General features: G+C 45.3%; 2 protein-coding genes across 2 annotated transcripts; one reads left to right on the top strand and one right to left on the bottom strand.

The window, feature by feature from the left end:
* Nucleotides 1-254: 254 nt before the first annotated feature.
* On the bottom strand, nucleotides 255-5581 carry gpalpp1 (GPALPP motifs containing 1). The gene is made up of 7 exons (XM_030376120.1): nucleotides 5360-5581; nucleotides 5024-5138; nucleotides 4740-4829; nucleotides 3933-4182; nucleotides 2957-3127; nucleotides 1500-1592; nucleotides 255-1383 (listed from the first exon to the last, which is right to left on the bottom strand). The coding sequence occupies exons 1-7, from the start codon at nucleotides 5439-5441 to the stop codon at nucleotides 1165-1167; spliced, it is 1020 nt and encodes a 339-aa protein (XP_030231980.1). The 5' UTR covers nucleotides 5442-5581; the 3' UTR covers nucleotides 255-1164.
* A 23-nt stretch (nucleotides 5582-5604) lies between these two features.
* On the top strand, nucleotides 5605-17734 carry ercc3 (excision repair cross-complementation group 3). The gene is made up of 15 exons (XM_030376119.1): nucleotides 5605-5834; nucleotides 6179-6375; nucleotides 6885-7121; nucleotides 7744-7793; nucleotides 8094-8229; nucleotides 9198-9377; nucleotides 9598-9802; nucleotides 10105-10419; nucleotides 11429-11613; nucleotides 14402-14604; nucleotides 15024-15120; nucleotides 15230-15347; nucleotides 15937-16055; nucleotides 16324-16473; nucleotides 17148-17734. The coding sequence occupies exons 1-15, from the start codon at nucleotides 5804-5806 to the stop codon at nucleotides 17283-17285; spliced, it is 2361 nt and encodes a 786-aa protein (XP_030231979.1). The 5' UTR covers nucleotides 5605-5803; the 3' UTR covers nucleotides 17286-17734.
* The last annotated feature ends 2066 nt before the right edge of the window (nucleotides 17735-19800 follow it).

Genomic DNA, 19800 nt, shown 5'->3' with positions numbered 1-19800 from the left:
TGTTCCAGACGAGCTGACAGACTTGGCACTCAAACATGTTTCATAGGGGTGGCCAGATGGAGCTCTGAAAATTCTGGGTTGCACACATGGCACACCTTAACCGAAAGCCAAAACAGACTTACAGCAATTCTATTGTGCTGTTGAATTATTAAGGCTAGATGAATATTATGTAAAAAATGAGAGTTAAAGAAAACCATAATGCTATACTGTTTTGTTTTGCAACTGATGTGCAGAGACTTAACCGGTAGGTAGCATTGTGTTCCACAACAATCCTTTTTTAATGTGTATGTATCTGTCTATACATGTATTAGGCAATAGATTGTTCAGTAAATAGCCACAGGTTTTTTTTGGACAAAAGACAAATATACAGCTTAAATTTGAGTAAAAGGAACAAAACCTTTACTCGGTCTGGCTGGTTATGCACCTGGTATTTTCTATCATTCTAACAATTTAAAAAAATGACATTAGATAGTTTTCATGAATAGTAAATAATGCAAAATGTCAGACAGAATCATATTATACATGACTCGCCAGGGGACGCCACTGCCAAGCACCTGCCCCAGGATCTGTGCTCGTCAATTTCCTGAAAGAAAAGCCAAGGTACTGGTCTACCAAAGAAGCAAGTGTCCAGCGCCTCCCAGTGGCTTCACCCTGTCATACCAACACCACAAGGAGAAGACGTTGGTATTCAGTGTCCACCAGGAATAAATTCATAAATTGAAGAAGAGTTTGGAATACCAGCTTATACTGATCTGTTCAAAATTGTGTAAACAAAGCAATTTTTACTTTATTAAAACATTAAATTGAAATACATAACAATAATCAATATCTGACATCCAGGTATTAAATCCAGGCTATGCTCCTAAGAAGGTTAAAGGCATGAAATGATGGCTTTAAGTTTGAACTCATTCATATTTGGACACAGTATGAAGTTGAAAGGTCTCAAACTATGTGGCAGTTCCCTGTTTTTTCAACATCATCAAACCATATAGGAGAAGACCACAGGAGGTAGCGCTACACGAAACAGATTTCTAGACCTACTGGACTGTCCAGGGGTCTCCGGATCGACCAACAGGAGAATTAACACATTTCGGTAACAGCTGGCTCCCCTTTGCCTTCGAGATAAAACGTACAGCTTTCACACACAGCCACTCCTCTGGAGGCCTAGAGGAACATGCGCTCCTTGCTGTGGGAGAACTTTGTGTTCAACTCCTGAGATTTCTTCAGCAGGCGTTCCTTCTGCGCCTCGTCGAAGCGGTTCACCTGCAGGTCTGCGTCGCGGTCAAACGCCTTCCTCTCAACTGGCTCCTTGACCTTCGTCAGGGCCTCTTTCTTCTGCTTCTTGGAGTGTAAAGTCATCAGAGACTCGCTGCGCTTCTTGTCCTAAGCACGGGACATAAAGAAAACATTATTATTAATATTTTTTATTATTGATAAAAGTTGTTGTTCCTATGGTGGAAATGTAGCTTTAACTGCAACGAACACCAAAGGACACTCACATTGTACTTGGAAACCTTTTCCGCCATCTCCAGGTCTTTGCGGGACATTTTTGGTGCGTCTTCTTTTACCTTCTCCTTTCCTTCGAGGCGCTCCTATTAGACAGGTCAATAAAAGGACAGACTTGAATGAACACACAAAACACATCCTTGTCTCTGGTCAGAGAGGGGGGCTAGTGTTCAGAGAGCGTTGGTTGTGGGCGAGTTGTTAGAGATGGGGGGCTGGGCTAATGATGAGGGTCTACCCTTTTAGAGAGGGGATGGGCTATTGGTTAGAGGGGGTTAGTTATAAGCTAGTGTTGTGGATTCATGTTAAAGAAGGAGAGGGGGCTAGGTGTGGGTTTCTACCTGTTAGAGGGGGTGGGTTCCTACCTGTTAGAGGGGGGTGGGTTCCTACCTGTTAGAGGGGGTGGGTTTTACCTGTTAGAGGCGGGTGGGTTTCTACCTGTTAGAGGGGGGTGGGTTCCTACCTGTTAGAGGGGGTCGGTTCCTACCCGTTATGCCGTTTTTCCACTGCATGGTACCAGCTCGACACGACTCGACTCAGCTCGCATTTTTTGCGTTTCCACCGCTGAGCCGATGCTAAAAGGTGACATCGGCAGACGGCCGGCCACTGATTGGCCAGAGTGTGACGAAGTCACGAGAGCGACATGGCAACCTTGCTGGTAACAGCCATAGCAGCGCCGCAGCCAACATATTCCACTTCTTCAACTTCTTCAACATGCCAGCTAATAATAGTAATGTTATCGATGTCCTCCATTGTTGTTATGTGGGTTCTGTCCATGTGTGGGTTGCGTAGGTGTTGTTTGCGTCGCGTACAAAAATACGTCACGGCCCTTTCGCGCAGCCGACCCCGCCCACGTCCAGGAGGTACTATTTGCGGTGGAAAACGACCCGTGCTGCTACCGTGTCGAGTCGTGTCGAGTCGTGTCGTGTCGAGTCGAGTCGAGTCGAGCTACATGTGCGGTGGAAAAGCGGCATTAGAGGGGGTGGGTTCCTACCTGTTAGAGGGTGTGGTTTCCTACCTGTTAGAGGGGGTGGGTTCCTACCTGTTAGAGGGGGTGGGTTTTACCTGTTAGAGGGGGTGGGTTTTACCTGTTAGAGGGGGTGGGTTTCTACCTGTTAGAGGGGGTGGGTTCCTACCTGTTAGAGGGGGTGGGTTTTACCTGTTAGAGGGGGTGGGTTTTACCTGTTAGAGGGGGTGGGTTTCTACCTGTTAGAGGGGGTGGGTTTCTACCTGTTAGAGGGGGTGGGTTCCTACCTGTTAGAGGGGGTGGTTTCCTACCTGTTAGAGGGGGTGGTTTCCTACCTGTTAGAGGGGGTGGGTTCCTACCTGTTAGAGGGGGTGGGTTTTACCTGTTAGAGGGGGTGGGTTTCTACCTGTTAGAGGGGGTGGGTTCCTACCTGTTAGAGGGGGGCAAGGTGTAAGTTTCTACCGTTAGAGGCGGGGGGGTTCCTACCTGTAGCTTGCGCTCCCGTTCGGCGGGGGTGTCAGTCCACATGGAGCGGTCCTTGTTCTCAGGACCGGCCTTCTTCTTGAAGGTCCTCGCCGCGAGGCCGAGGCCGATGTGCTGCAACTCTGGAGGGAGCTCTGTCATCCACGTCTCCCTGGCAACCACCTCAGGGGCTTCCTGTGGCCATGGGGACAACAGACACGCAGATTATTTTCTGTATAATTGTTGTTATTTATCACCATGTACTAGTACTTTCTGTTGTGGCATCCAAATCCCCCGTCTGGGTGATTTGGACTAGTATAATGCCTGACTAGTATAATGCAAGCTCTGTGAATGAAGATGCTAGTTGAACTGAGTTGTCTCCGAACATTGCACTCTGGAATCCTTCCAGGTGTACCAAAGAACTGCAATCAGACTTGTATTCAGTCAGCCAGTCATCTAGTTCTTGTATGCGTATTGCGGGAGGCTCTGGCTCTCTCTCAACTCGTTTTAAGTAAGTGTGTGTGTGCATATTGGTGCACGTGTGTGCATTAATGTCTGTGATCTCATTGTCACTTAATTGGAGCCTCCAGGGCCAGCCCCTCTTCCGGTGTGTAGAGGACCGCAGATAATCAAGACAGCCACAGTACGAGGTAACACACGCGTGGCCTTGTGACTACAAGGAAATTACAGACAAACGTTTTGATCTAAAAGTGTACATCTGAGGCAGTTTTGTGTCTGAGGAAAGGAAGTTGTCAGGAAGAGGACATGTGGTCAGGAAGAGACAGGATGGGTTCAGGAAGAGGACAGGATGTGGTCAGTAATAGGGCCAGATGTAGTCAGGAAGAGACAGGATGTGTTCAGGAATAGGACCGGAAGTGGTCAGGAAGAGACAGGATGCGGTCAAGAGAGCTGGTTGGTGTGCGGGTTAAAGGAGGTGACAGCAGGCTCAGTAGAGGTTTAAGCCGTAGAAATAAAGAGAACCAATAATAAACAGACTCACGTTTCCAGTCAGCTTGTCCTTCATCTTCTGAGCCCGACGCTCAATGTCCCGAAGAACGGAGTCATCCACGGGCCCCCGGGCCGGCATGGGGCCGATCACGTCCTCTTCCTCCTCACCGCTCGACCGCTCGGCCGTGTAGCCCGGAGGAAGAGCGGGTCCCGGGATCCCGTCGTCACTGTCTCCATCATCCTCGTCGTCCGACGCTGCCCGGCGAAACCCTGGTGGTAGGGCAGGACCTAGTACAGACGGCCTGAACACACACACACACACACACACACACATTATTTATCTCTTCAATCACATTGTATTAGAATTGATTCCATAATTTCTTCTTTCAAGGATTTATAATAATTTCATTCACCATTTTAATCATTATTTACACCTCATTTACATGACATCACTATCATGCATTCATATTATGTGAATAAATCAACTTAAAAGTCACTCTTTCCATGTCTAAGTCTCCATGTTTCAACTACTAAACATAAACCATGTTTCACGTTTCAACTGCTTAACTTAAAACAGTAACCATCCATGTTTCAAGTCTTAACTCCTCAAACTAAGACAGCAACTATCAATGGTTCATGTTTTAACTCTTAAACCTAACATACCCGCTAACCATGTTTCATGTTTAATCTCCTAAATTGAACAGTCACACTGTCCGTGGTTAATGTTAAAAAGGAAATGTGCAGGGTTAGTTCAGCACTTTTCCAGTCACCATCGCAACCTGAAGCACTTTAGTCATGGTGTTCATCCCATACCATGTGTTTACTTGAGTGCGAGGTTAAGGAACAGAATAGTGCTCACCTCTCAGGTGAAGCCTGTTGCTTCTTAAACCCTGGGGGCAGAGCCGGTCCAAAGTATCCAGCATCGTCATCCTTGGTGTCTTTATCCAACCTGAACACATATCAATATGAACATTACACCAGTTATCCAACTATCTAGCTGTTGTCGTGGTTGTAGATAGTAACTAGTTATAAAACTGAATAACTTTTCGGGAGGTAATAGAATATGTAACTAGTTATAAAACTAACTAGCTGTTGAGGTAGGAGTGCAGGTAGAAAGGTAACGTTAGTGTATAGTGTGGTTACTCTTCGGTAGGGTGTCTGGTCTTGGCTCTCTTCGCCACCACCTCTTCCTCACTGTCCTCTGATGAAGATGACCGTCCTCCTGGTTTATAACCCGGAGGGAGAGCTGGACCGGCGACTGAACACACAACATACAGAGGAGACAGAGCATCTTACTGTCCCCAAAGGGCCTTCTGGTGTGCATACAGTTGTCAGCCAGGGAGGGACACACGTAACATGCATAGTAACAACAATTAAAACGTTAAATATAGTATCCACACTCCACTCCGTCTTTAGGGTTAGGGTTAGGGCTAGACATCGTGTTTCTGCTTAATTGGTCCATAGTTAAAAATGACTTACAATCATCATCATCACTTTCGGAGTCTTCGTCGCGGGTCTTCCTCGGCGGCAGGGCGGGACCGATGACGCCACGACTAGACATATTAGTTTATGATTTCTGACCAAAACGAAGCTGAAATCAAATGTAAAACGTGTAAGATTGAATTTTAAAAAACATTAGGGAGAACAAAAAGGATTTGAACCCGTAGCCTACCGGAAGTAAACATAAGACCGTACATCCAATCAGCGCCCAGATATGGACCACGTGGTCATCTCTGCGGAAGTGTTGTGTGTGTTGTTTTCCTCTCTGCCACCACCACCATGCCATCATCATGATCATCATCATCCCTAGCAGCAGCTACAGACACAGTTTGATTTGATACCTTTAGAACTTATTGGTAGATGAAGACCTATAAGTTGATCTAAACATATGAGTCCTGTGGTTATTAAAGTGTGATCTTTGAGATGGGGAAGAAGGACAAAGCAGACCGGGGTGGTGAGTAACTCACGGCGCAGTTAAGCTTTAAAAATCAATGTGTAACGTTATATAAAATACAAATGTCATAAAATATGAATCATCCCTTAAAAGAATCAGATTCAAGCGTTTCACCAGTTATCCAGATTTAGCTCTATGTTAAACTAACTAACTGTTCTGGACTTGACATAATATATAAGTTAAAACTGCTGTCACGCCATCTACGCAGCACTTTTCTCTCAGTGTTAGTCGTCACTACTCTTTCGTATGTTTCAGTTATTCCCAGCCCCACCTGTAAGTCACTAAGAATAAAAGCGTCGTTCGTCATAATGTTATTTGAGTTATCTCTTCCTCTCCGTCCCCAGAGAAGCGGTCCAAGAAACGTTCCTACGAGGAAGAGGATGATGATGAAGAGGTGGGGGGAGCGGATTCCCAGGAGATCCCTGCAGCTGCGGGGAAGCATGTGGAGGAGTCCACCACTAAGCTGGATGAGTACGGAGCTAAGGACTACCGCTCCCAGATGCTACTGAAGAACGACCACTCCTCACGACCGCTATGGGTGGTAAGGACCTGCAGCCTACGTCCTCATGGTTATTGTAGTGCTTCTTCAGTTGGTTCGTGCACAATGGATCGATGGAGTAGGTAAAGTGTTTCAGAGCTAGTTGTGCATGTGTGACTTTTGATGTGACAAATAATAGTTGAACACACACAGTTAGAGAATCTCTGAAAATACTGTTACAATACTAATGTCAACCAACACTTCATGTGACCCCCAAATTCTGTCATCGCCTCGCCAGATCCCCCCCTCCGTCAACATACTGCTGCTGACTAATCTCGTTAAGATACTCATTCCATATCGGCCTCTAAATTGGTGTAGCCACCCTGTTTTATAAGTACTGCAACAGCAGGTGTATCAAATTTCGAAGTGCCTTCTAAGTCCTCCACAACACTACCGATCAACAAAGTGCGTTTCAGATTACTAGAGCTAGATCAGCAATTGTTTGTAGGGAGATCCATCCAGAAAGCCCAGGGGTTGTGTTAAACCTGTCCTCCCCCCCCCTCCCATCCCAGGCCCCAGATGGTCACATCTTCCTGGAGGCCTTCTCTCCCGTCTATAAATACGCCCAGGACTTCCTGGTGGCCATCGCTGAGCCGGTGTGCCGGCCCGTCCACGAACACGAGTACAAGCTGACGGCCTACTCGCTGTACGCCGCCGTCAGTGTCGGCCTGCAGACCTCCGACATCGTGGAGTACCTGCAGAAACTCAGCAAGACCTCCGTACCCGACGGTATCATTCAGTTCATCAAGGTAATTTGAGGCAACTAGAATCAACATGTAACCAATAGTAGAATGAATAAGTGTGTGTGTGTGTGTGTGTGTGTGTGTGTGTGTGTGTGTGTGTGTGTGTGTGTGTGTGTGTGTGTGTGTGTGTGTGTGTGTGTGTGTGTGTGTGTGAATATATAAATAAATACTATGAATTATTATATATATATATATACAGGTGTGTATATATATATATATATATATATATATATATATATATATATATATATATATATATATATATATATATATATATATATATATATATATATATATATATAATGTTTGTATGGACTGGTCTCAAAACTGCTCCTCAACCGTGTCCACTATAGATTATTCAACCTAAGTCTGTATCTCGCTGTAATACATCCTGGAATAAACCATCTGTTCACCCCTCTTATCCAACCTGTCAAGTTGCTTTGATTTCGACTTCAAGAATTACTACTAAGACGGAAAATACACAACGCAGAGTCTATACGAACAGTTTAGAAATAAGCTGAAATCGAACACTATGTATATTTGTACGTATGTATATTTGTACGAACATATTTACTGTATATATTATGTACAGATATAATGATGTCGTCACCTTCCTTCTATTCCTCAGCTCTGCACTGTGAGCTACGGAAAAGTCAAGATGGTTCTCAAACACAACAGGTATAATATTATAGTACTGCTGACCTGTACTACTACAGGCATACTATTATAACTAATATACTAACTAACTACTACTAAATAACTACCCACCTTTCTATCTAACTGACTAACTATACCCACCTCTCTAATCAACTAACCAATTTATTATATCTTAAACTAAATGACTACCCACTTCTCTATGTAACTAACTAACCAACCTACCACCTCTCTATCTTATTAACTAATCCCTCTCCTCTCTACCACCTAACTGGGCTCTCCCTCCACCTCTCCGACCTGCTCCCTCCCGGTGTGTCTGCTCAGGTACTTTGTGGAGAGTGCGTTTCCCGAGGTGATCCAGAACCTACTGCAGGACTCGGTCATCAGAGACTGTCGCCTGCGCACCGCCGACGGAGCGGACACGGAGCTCATCACAGAGATCATCAGCAGCAAGTCAGCGGTAGGTCGACCCTTCCTCCTACCGACCCTACCTGCAACCGACCTCCTAGCCTCTCGCTCCTAGCCCCTACCTCCTAAACCATAGCCGTTTCTCAATGCCAAGTACGCGAATTGCGGACTCGCGGACTAGGAAGTTTGCATTTGGCAAGTCCGGACTTCCAAGTACAAACCTCCGAGGCCGGGAGTACGCACCTGTAATTGGAACAGCAGCGGACTCGATGACGACACCATCTTATTATTGGAGAGTAGGCTATTGATATAAGAATTACGAACGAGCGAGAATAGAATAGACACACACACACGCGCACACGCATACAGACACACAAGGCCTGAGTGCTGGTCACTTACTGTCCCCTATTTTAAAACATAGGAATGCGAAATGCATCCTGGGATATTTAGTCCACACAAGTCACCTCCGATGCATCCTCGATGAAACGGGCAACTGAAGAACGGATCAACAACACTTCCGGGTTTTACGACAGTACTTGACTTGATGCATACTTTGAATTGGAACAGTACTTGGGGTACGACTGATGACGTTTCACGAGAACGCACACAAGTACAGAAAAGAACGCGAATTGAGAAACGGCTCATGTCTCCTTGTCCCCAAGCTCCTATCCGGTGTCCTAGCCCCTACATCTCTTGCTGTCTCTCCTCTCTGTAGATCCCCTACTCTCTTTTTATCACTAGATCTCTAACTATCTCTCCTCACAGCAGACCTATAACTATTTCTCCTCTAGGTAGCTCTCTAAGTATCTTGTCTCTGTAGATCTCTTGCTATCTTCTCTTAGTAGATCTATAACTATCTTGTCTCTCAGTAGATATCTTACTATCTGCCAATATCTTGTCTCATTAGATCTCTAGCCATCTCTCCTCTCAGTGTGCCTCTAACTATCTATCCTCTTTGTAGATCTCAGTAGATGTCTAACATCATGCCTCAGTACATCTCTGACTGTCTCTTCTCTCTAGATCGCCAGATCTGTGCAGGCTGAGAAGGCAGGAGCAGCGGCGACCTCGACCACCGCGGCAGGAGAAGGAACCTCTTCCACCGCGCTGGTTCCTGAGGACATCTTCAGCTACTACGAGCAGATGGACAAGGAGGAAGAGGAGGAGGAGGAGACACAGACCGTGTCCTTTGAGATACGACAGGTCAATATTTCAGCATTACTGTTCTTTAAAATATTTTGTACTATGATAAAACATTTACCGGTAATATGAGTTTTAAGTGTGTGTGTGTGTGTGTGTGTGTGTGTGTGTGTGTGTGTGTGTGTGTGTGTGTGTGTGTGTGTGTGTGTGTGTGTGTGTGTGTGTGTGTGTGTGTGTGTGTGTGTGTGTGTGTGTGTGTGTGTGTCCATCCGTCCCACTCCAGGAGATGATCGAGGAGGTCCAAAAACGCTGCATCCAGCTGGAGTACCCCCTGCTGGCGGAGTACGACTTCCGCAACGACACGGTGAACCCCGACATCAACATGGACCTCAAGCCGACGGCCGTGCTGCGGCCGTACCAGGAGAAGAGCCTCCGGAAGATGTTCGGGAACGGACGCGCTCGCTCCGGCGTCATCGTGCTGCCCTGTGGTACGGATTACGCTTCATCAGCCTTTTTAAATATAGTAGTATTAATGTGTAGGTATCAGTAAGATATTATATAATCTTCGAGTTCAACCTAAAGGAAAACCCTGTTCGAGAAACTCAAAGTTCTTTGGTAGAACTTCCTCCCGATATAATTGTTGGTAAAGCGGGCATTCTCTCCTTTTGTGTTTGTGTGTGTGTGTTGTACTGTGGATTTGTGTGCGTGTGTTGCGCGTCTTTTTGTGTGCGTATGTTGCACTGTGGATTTGTGTGTGTTGCGTCCCTGTTTGTGTGTATGGCGGGTGCAGGTGCGGGGAAGTCTCTTGTGGGCGTGACGGCCGCCTGCACGGTGAGGAAGCGCTGCCTGGTGCTGGGGAACTCGTCGGTGTCGGTGGAGCAGTGGAAGGCCCAGTTCAAGATGTGGTCCACCATCGACGACTCCCAGATCTGCCGCTTCACGTCGGACGCCAAGGACAAGCCCATTGGCTGCTCGGTGGCCATCAGCACCTACTCCATGCTGGGCCACACCACCAAGAGGTCCTGGGAGGCCGAGCGCGTCATGGAGTGGATGAGGAGCCAGGAGTGGGGCCTGATTATACTGGATGAGGTGCACACCATTCCTGGTGAGAGGACAACTTTGTTTCTTCACGCTGATAGTGTCGGCCCAACTATATTTATACACTCTGTTGTTGTCGGCCCAACTTAATTTACAGTCTCTGATACTGTCGGCCCAACTTTATTTACACACTCTTTTGCTGTCGGCCCAACTTTATTTACACACTCTTTTGCTGTCGGCCCAACTTTATTTACACACTTCTTTACTGTCGGCCCAACTTTATTTACACACTCTTTTGCTGTCGGCCCAACTTTATTTACACACTTCTTTACTGTCGGCCCAACTTTATTTACACACTCTTTTGCTTTCGGCCCAACTTTATTTACTCACTTCTTTACTGCCAACTCTATTTACTCACTCTGATACTATTGGTTTTACTTATACTTTGCTTCTCCCTGTCCCCCTTTATGCATACATTTCGTTGATGCGAAGCTGAAAGCCCTGCAGGCCTAGGCTACAGAGAGCCTGGCCCTGAAACCACAGTCTGAGGGCCAGAGTTACATAGGCTGTATCGCTAAAGATAAGCTCATTCATGAGTGCAAGACGGAGGTTTAAGAAGTAGATTTAACAGAATTGATTTATACATTGGCAAGTTATCAGTCCTCTTTTGGATGCGAGATGAATGTTCAGCCATATCAAGTTTTCGAGTTTCGGCCTGTAGAGTTTCACAGTAGAGAGACCCATTCCACTTAACACACCTCTACTGATCCCCGACCCCAGCAGCATGTTTGGACAAAATACATTTAGGGCAAACGAAAGTGAGGCGCTCCTATTTATCTAAAGGCTGCTTGGTGAGACCGCCATTCCCCTTTGTTCAAACACTGTGAATTGTAGTTTATCCTCCAAAATCTGAACTGAAATTCTATTTTTTATTTATTCACAAAAGGAGATATACATTTGTCAACTTTTAAAAATGAGGATAACCGATCAATAAATAAGTGTAGTATTAATATTGTGATATTAACATTATAAATATATTTGCACTAACATTCACTATACACCTGGCCTCCCCACAGCCAAGATGTTCCGGCGGGTACTGACCATCGTCCAGTGCCACTGTAAGCTGGGTCTCACCGCCACGCTGGTCCGAGAGGACGACAAGATCGTGGACCTGAACTTCCTGATCGGACCCAAGCTGTTTGAGGCCAACTGGATGGAGCTGCAGAACAACGGATACATCGCCAAGGTCCAGTGTGCTGAGGTGGGGCTCGGGGCCAGTAGGGCCACCATGGTCCACCAGGGGCCACTAGGGCCATCATGGTCCACCAGGGGCCAGTAGGGCCGCCATGGTCCACCAGGGGCCAGTAGGGCCGCCATGGTCCACCAGGGGCCACTAGGGGGCACTAGGGGCCACCGGCATCCACTAGGGTTCACCAGGGTCAACTATGGCTAAAGGTTCCACTAAGGGCTAGGGGGGGCTAGGGGCTAGAGGGGGGCTAGGGTATACTAGGGGGGGCTAGAGTATACTATAGTATACTAGGGGGGGCTAGAGTATACCAGGGGCTAGAGGGGGGCTAGAGTATACCAGGGGCTAGAGGGGGGCTAGGGTATACTAGGGGCTAGAGGGGGGCTAGGGTTTACTAGGGGGGGCTAGAGTATACTATGGTATTAGGGGTGCAACGGATCACAAAGCTCATGGTTCGGGTCACGGTTTTTGAGTCATGGGTCGGATCATTTTCGGATCAACAACAACAATAAAGATAACAAGACAAATGTGACTTTATATAAAATCTTCAACTGTGAAAAAACAAAATAAAGTGAAAATGTAGGTAATAATCCTGCTTCCTTTAAGCATGGTCAATATTTAAAAAATGTGCAATCTGAGCATTATTCCTTCTTCTTTTTAACATGGATAGGATAGTAAATAATCCCTAAACCTGGATTTACAATTCAGGATGTCTGCATTGCCTGGGGAGAGTTTAGAGTCTACACTCTCCCAAGGCAATGCAGACATCCTTATCTTCTTTTTTTTAGTTTGGTAGCGAAATACAGTTTCTGTGGTGTTCTATTTGGCATTTTGTACATCCATTGATTTCGGTTCGGAGACTCATTGCTCATTGCAAGGGGGGTTGGTTGTAGTCTTGTCGCTCGGTTCTAGCCCTACTGTTGATGCGGCGAACCGAGCGAAAAGACTACAACCAAACCTAAACACGTCCGGTTCCGGTTCACGTTTCAATGGGATTTACGGAACGCCAAATAAAACACAACAGAAACGGTATTTCGCTACGATACTTGATGATGTTGTTGATACCGGAATTGTCCTCTAAACATGCGCTGATCACGTCAACGCACAACTTTTTTTTTTTTATCAGCTGATCCGCAGATCATTTGCGTCCCGAACCGTGATGGTTGATCCGTACGGATCACGGGAAACCCGTGAACCGTTGCACCACTATATGGTATACTAGGGGGGGCTAGAGTATACTAGGGGCTAGAGGGGGGCTAGGGTATACTAGGGGCTAGAGGGGGGCTAGGGTATACTAGGGGCTAGAGGGGGGCTAGGGTATACTAGGGGGGGCTAGAGTATACTATGGTATACTAGGGGGGGCTAGAGTATACTAGGGGCTAGAGGGGGGCTAGGGTATACTAGGGGCTAGAGGGGGGCTAGGGTATACTAGGGGCTAGGGGGGGCTAGAGTATACTAGGGTTTACTAGGGGGGGCTAGGGTATACTAAGGGGGGCTAGTGTATACTAGGAGCTAGGGGGGGCTAGAGTATATTAGGGGCTAGAGTATACTAGGGGCTAGGGTATACTAGGAGCTAGAGTCTAGGGTGAGGATGAAGGGTTTAGGCCAGGGGTCTTCAATTAAAATTGAACAAGGTCCAGTTAATAGAAGTTCCTTCCAAGAAAGGTCTGAACCTCTAACCTACCACGTCGTAATAGCCTACTTTTGTCAAATACAATCAACACGACATATTTCCTTATAATTTCAATTTCTAAATAGCCTACTTTAACGCAAATGCAAAAAGAGCATTAGGCCTTCATTTCAAGTAGGCAAAACAGGTACCCCATCTGTAGTGACTGAGACAACCTTTGTTAGATCAATCCCCCTCTTTGACAGCATCTCCTTAATAGCCTCATTAATATCTTCTCGTCTTGTGTGTGTCTCAAGTGGTGTTAGACCCAACAGGTCCTCACAGATCTCTTTCTTGTCTTGATGAAAAAATCGCACATAAACCAAAAGGTGGGCATTATCCGTTACATCTGAAGACTCATCGATGGCTAAGGATGGGGCACTCTGAACAGCCGCATCAAACTGTGACAGTGCGTCTTCTGATAACATTTCAGATTTTCTGGTTGTCGTTGCAGCTGACATTGGGATATGCTTTATTTTTTCACACAATTCATCCCTTTGTTTACCTTCAAGTATCGTCTTGGCAGCGGCGTTCAAGCACTCCTCGACAATAGTCTGAAAGTTTTTTTATGTTGGATTCGTAATGCCCCCTGATATTCCCGCTTTTTATCAGCGCCACGGTTTCAACACATAAAAGACGCAACAAAGGTTTAGTACTGCCTTGCGGGAGAATGAACATTTATTGGTCAGTCCATTCATCTTTAAAATTTCTGTTTTCGTGGTCAACTTTCCTAATTTCGAGCAAGCCTTTTTCTCATTCCAAATCGCTCTTCCAGTAAACAAACGCTTTGATTGGCTATTTTTTTAGTGACGCTATTACACACATGCTGTGACAGACGGAGGGAGGGGGGGAGTTCGGTGAGGGCATGATCTTCGCTATGTGAAGATCATTGCCTTTTGCTGTTTTTATGCTGTACTACAGACTATTCTGCCTTCCAATTTGTATTTCAGTGAGAAATGTCTTTATTAACATAATCATGCTTTGTATAGTGAAATCATGAAAAAAAATAAAGATCTTATTGTTTTAAATTGGTCATGGGTCTGGATAGGACCGTCACTTGGTCCGGACCCGGACCGGTCCGCCGTTTGGAGATGCCAGGTCTAGGTCTCTAATGTCGGGACCGTCCTCCCCTAGGTGTGGTGTCCCATGTCTCCAGAGTTCTACCGGGAGTACGTCGCCATCAAGACCAAGAAGAGGATCCTCCTCTACACCATGAACCCCAACAAGTTCCGCGCCTGCCAGTTCCTCATCCGCTTCCACGAGCGCCGCAACGACAAGATCATCGTGTTTGCCGACAACGTGTTCGCCCTCAAGGAGTATGCCATCCGCCTAAACAAGTAAGATCCGAAGCCATGACAGCCACGGAGAGGTTCATGTAAGGCTTAATTAGTCGAATATTGATCGCGATTTCGATTTTTGGCTCAAACGATCTGCAAACTAATATAATCGAGTTGAAACGATATGTATATATATTTATTGTTATTATTATTTATTTTTATTCATTAATTGTTTTATAGAAATGGAACAGCTGGATACATTTTTGTACATTATTTTCGATTGAAACGTTTTCTACTTGAACATTTAGTGGAAATGTCAAGGTTCCCAGTTTCGAAGTGTTCTTTTGGAGAGAAATGCCCAATAGAGGCATTATGTTTTGAAACTCAAAAATAATCGTTTGAATTATCGAGATTTCAATATCGGCTACTGTAGGCCACGAGGACCAGTGTGTTGAGCTCTTTCTCCCCCCCCCTTCTAGACCTTACATCTACGGCCCCACCTCTCAGGGGGAGCGCATGCAGATCCTCCAGAACTTCAAACTCAACCCCAAGATCAACACCATCTTCATCTCCAAGGTGAGTCCCTCTCTCCTGTGGGGTCGTCCGGGCTCCGTCCCTCACGTCGTCCACAGAACTGCCCTCCCTCGTGTGTGCTGTGTGTACAGCCCTGTCCCTCCGCCCGCAGGTAGGAGACACGTCCTTCGACCTCCCGGAGGCCAACGTGCTGATCCAGATCTCCTCCCACGGCGGGTCCCGGCGGCAGGAGGCCCAGAGGCTGGGCCGCGTGCTGAGAGCCAAGAAAGGTGCGTCTGACTTCATATGTGTCTATGTACTGTGTGTGTGTGTGTGTGTGTGTGTGTGTGTGTGTGTGTGTGTGTGTGTGTGTGTGTGTGTGTGTGTGTGTGTGTGTGTGTGTGTGTGTGTGTGTGTGTGTGTGTGTGTGTGTGTACTTGGATAGATATCATTCTGATTTTAGTAATTCCTTTTGGCTTTAATGCTAGCCTAGCCCATTCACACACAGATACGAATTGTAAGCTTATGGAGGTTATAGTTAATCGCTATTCTATTACTCTAGCCAGACTAGTAGCCTTATACTGGATTTTAAAATTGATATATTTTGTATGAAACAAGAAAGGGGGGAAAAAGTGATTTGCTTACAATTGCAGCAAGATGTATCAGAAAAGAGGGTAGAAGCTCATGGCACATTGGAAACGGATGTTGTAAGTTGTGCTCTGGCTCGGTTTATACAAGTTGCTTTTTTGACGGTTGAACGATAAACCGCCATGCTTTGGGGTGAGACACTTTTAAAAAAAAGCGATATCGCTCAACCCTAGTCTAGCAGGCCTCTAGCTGCTTTGTCTGACCTCGCGCGGTGTTCTCCTGCTCGTGTAGGCATGGTGGCGGAGGAGTACAACGCCTACTTCTACTCTCTGGTGTCTCAGGACACTCAGGAGATGGCCTACTCCACCAAGAGACAGAGGTTCCTGGTGGACCAGGGGTACAGCTTCAAGGTCAGATACTGCCCCCTGGCCCTGAACCCCTGACCTTTAACCCCTAGCCCTTAACCCCAAGCCCTTAACCCCTAACCTTTAACCCCAAGCCCTTAACCCCTAACCTTTAACCCCCAGCCCTTAACCCCTAACCCCTAGCCCTTAAACCCTAACCGTTAACCCCTAGCCCTTAAACCCTTACCGTGTGTGTGTCTTTGTGTGTGTCTTTGTGTGTGTGTGTGTGTGTGTGTTTGTGTGTGTGTGTTTCTTTGTGCGTGTGCGTGTGCAGGTGATCACTAAGATGGCGGGCATGGAGGAGGACGACCTGATGTTCTCCACGCGGGAGGAGCAGCAGCTGCTGCTGCAGAAGGTGATCGCCGCCTCGGAACTGGACGCCGAGGAGGAGGTGGTGCTGGGGGAGATGGGGGGCCGGCCCACGGTGAGATCAGAAGAGAGTCCTTTGTTGGTCCCACAGTGGGACCTTTGAAGGGTTACAGCAGCAGAGAGGATGGTGCAAATAACAGACGACAGAGTAGTGCAAAATACAAAACACAATGAGAAAATACAAAAATGGACCATGTACAACAGTTTGCACTTTTTGCTGACAACAGTGTGTGTCAGCAAGAGCAGTGCTGATTGTAGAGTATATAACGTTATTTTAAAGCATGACGCAATACTATTTTATGTAACAGTATTATATTATAATATAATATCTAACGTAACATAATCAAATATATTTGAGCATTGTTTTTGTTACATTATATTCAAATATATGATGTAACATCTACCGGTAATTAAAATTAGAATATATAAAATTAATGTTTACAATATCACATAATTATATCTAAAATTATATTACAAACCATAAAATGATCAAATATAACATAAATAGCATACAACTATATACAAATATAGAATATAACATTATGCTGTATAAGTAACATTTCAATGTAATTTAATGAGTTTCGGTGACTATTTTATAATGATGTCATAATTAAGTCTCAATGAATAACTACACTGATTTACTTTTAGTTGAACACTAGAAGGAGTGCATGCTTACAGGTATTTCTAGCATTTGTTTTCAGACATTTCTGGTGATTGTTTTTTTCTCAGTTCTCGCGGCGACCGGGCACCATGAGCTCCATGTCCGGGGCGGATGACGCCGTCTACATGGAGTACCACAGCCGGGGCCGCTCGGCCGCTGCCTCTGCCAAGGGATGCCACCCGCTCTTCAAGCGCTTCCGCAAGTAGAAAAAGCGCCCTCTGGTGGTCGATCCGGGAACTAAAGGCCCGCCCAGGGAGAATCTGGTTGAACAAAGCTACTTGATACTGTGGAGTAGATCCAGAGTTTTCCCGCCATACAGCTGCAGCTGAGGCAGAGAGGAAGTTCTGGTTGAAAGGAATCTAAGTGGACAATTTTTGTGTAGGGAAATAACCTTAAAAAATAGCCAAAGTTTTGGATACCGGTTATGATGATGTCTAAAGAGCAGAAAAACAGAAAATATTAATTTCCCATAGTGTAATCCAGTATTTGGGTAGGAAATATGACTTTTGTTTCATTTGTGCATTAGGAAGTTTTATAACAGGTTGAAATATGTTTGGGTTGTAATGACACATTTAACGTTTCCATGTCAGACGGTTTTATAACTCCACCTTTAAATAAACAAAACTGGGAATTAAAAAAGAATACTGCTTGCTTATGTAGTGTGAATGTCCATTCATTGTACATCTTTTATTCATAGCTCCGCTTTTATTGATTGTACATATTTTATTAATCATACATACTACTTTTATTCGTAGTTCAGCTTTTATTAAGGGGACATCTTTTATTCAGAGGTCATCTTTTATTCATCATGAAGCTTATATATTCACAGTACATATTTTATTCTTGACAAAGCTTTTATTCATCGTACATCCTTTATTCATTGTGCATTGGTTATTTATAGTCCCAAAAGGTTTTTGTAGGACAGCTTTTATTCTTAGTACATTTAGGGAAACATGAAGGGGGGCAAGTGACGCAGCCTGAGCAGAGGCTGAGGGACTAGGGTTCAGATCAATGGCCTCCAGGTGATTTCGGTTTTCATTCTCGACTGCTCCGGGTTTTTTAATCCTGGAGGAATCTCACGTGTGGGCGTGAATCCCTAGGGGGTTAGAGGAGCAAGAGGAGGAGAAATGAGGAGATGAAGGAGGAGAGGCGATGAGGAAGAGGGAGAGATGAGGAAGAAGGAGGAGAGAGGAGAGGAGGCGGAAGGAGATAAAGAAGGGGGAGAGAGGAAGGGGAGAGAGGAGATGACAGGAAGGAGATGATTAGGAAGGGGGAAAGGAGATGAGAGGGGAAAAGAGATAAGGGGAAAAGGGGAGGATATAGGGGAGGCCCCTTGGCGACCTCGGGGCGAGCCCTGATTGGCTGTGCAGCAGGACTGTGTCTCATGCTTACAGCTCATTGGCTGGCGTGGTGGGATGGGAGTGTCTTGACATCAGGGCATTCTCTTAGATTGAAAACCTTCTAAATGTTTGCTTTTGAGTAAATGTGTCAATATATAATTTTGTTCTTGGAATTCCTTATGATTACAGCATCTTTACAAACACAGAAGACAAACAACTGTCACACAATTCAAATTAAAAGACAATGAATTATATTTTATTTAGCATTAGCTTATGCTCGTTGAAATCCATTGTTCCTCAGCATCATTAATACCTTATTTCTTCTTCTGTATTGCATCTTGTTCAGTCTTATCGCTGTGGTTCTGATTGAACTGGTGTCAAATAAGATTGGACCGAGTTATAACAATGTTCATATTATCAACCACTTTGGAAACAAACCATTAGGACCTTTTTGTTACCACTAATTATTACCAGGATTATTTAGATGCAAAGTGGACTACTGCAGAGGTGGCTTCTGACCTCAGAGAGGTTCTGGTACATGACCTCTGACCTGAGAGAGGTTCTGGTAGATGACCTCTGACCTGAGAGTGGTTCCGGTACATGACCTCTGACCTGAGAGAGGTTCTGGTACATGACCTCTGACCTGAGAGAGGTTCCGGTACATGACCTCTGACCTGAGAGAGGTTCCGGTACATGACCTCTGACCTAAGAGTGGTTCCGGTACATAACCTCTGACCTGAGAGGGGTTCCGGTACATGACCTCAATCAATCCTTCCGAAGAAAGAAATCAAGTTTTGTTGGACCCATAGCCATGCTGTGACGGTAGGCCTTGGCTAATGGGTGTTCTTTCTCACATTATCTGGTCCTTTAGTTGCTTCAAATAAGATTTTTATTGACCCAACACAGGAAATTCTAGTGCTACAGCAGCAAGGACATCACAACAGTTACAGATACAACATACAAAACAATTGTAAAGCTAAAAATACATATCAAATATGTCTATATACACAATAAGTCTACTTTGGAAGAAATATAAGTCAATGAATACAATCCAACACTCTTGTACTCAAGTGTCATTGTTGAGTACAAGAGTGTTGCTTGTTTGCAGTGAACTTGTTAAGATGTCTTCTGCAACAACAAACTCTGTTTGCTTTAAAGTAAAAGGGTAAATATGGGACTATTTTCTTTGAGATACATCGATAATGGTTGCCTAGAGTTAAAACTGTCATACTATTATGCAAATGGAAACTAAGTCAATAAACAATGAATTCAAGTAAAATGAATGAATTCAGCGTGTCCAGTAGGCTATATGTTGGTGAAATATCACGATGTCAAGCACATTCTAGGCTGTTGGCATATTGGTGTTTTTCCCAATCATAAT

This window comes from Gadus morhua, chromosome 14 (genome assembly GCF_902167405.1).
Source record: "Gadus morhua chromosome 14, gadMor3.0, whole genome shotgun sequence".
In the NCBI taxonomy this organism is placed as follows: domain Eukaryota; kingdom Metazoa; phylum Chordata; class Actinopteri; order Gadiformes; family Gadidae; genus Gadus; species Gadus morhua.
The sequence above is the reverse complement of the archived record's forward strand: the minus strand, read 5'-3'. Positions and strand labels throughout refer to the sequence as shown.

Coding starts and splice junctions, on each gene's coding strand:
- gpalpp1 (XM_030376120.1), bottom strand. CDS start 5,441: ATGTCTAGTCGTGGCGTCATCGGTCCCGCCCTGCCGCCGAGGAAGACC. Junction 1,593..2,956: donor AACGGGAGCGCAAGCTACAG/GTAGGAACCCCC, acceptor CCTGTCTAATAG/GAGCGCCTCGAAGGAAAGGA. Junction 1,384..1,499: donor AAAAGGTTTCCAAGTACAAT/GTGAGTGTCCTT, acceptor TCCCGTGCTTAG/GACAAGAAGCGCAGCGAGTC.
- ercc3 (XM_030376119.1), top strand. CDS start 5,804: ATGGGGAAGAAGGACAAAGCAGACCGGGGTG. Junction 7,794..8,093: donor ATGGTTCTCAAACACAACAG/GTATAATATTAT, acceptor GTGTCTGCTCAG/GTACTTTGTGGAGAGTGCGT. Junction 11,614..14,401: donor CCAAGGTCCAGTGTGCTGAG/GTGGGGCTCGGG, acceptor GTCCTCCCCTAG/GTGTGGTGTCCCATGTCTCC.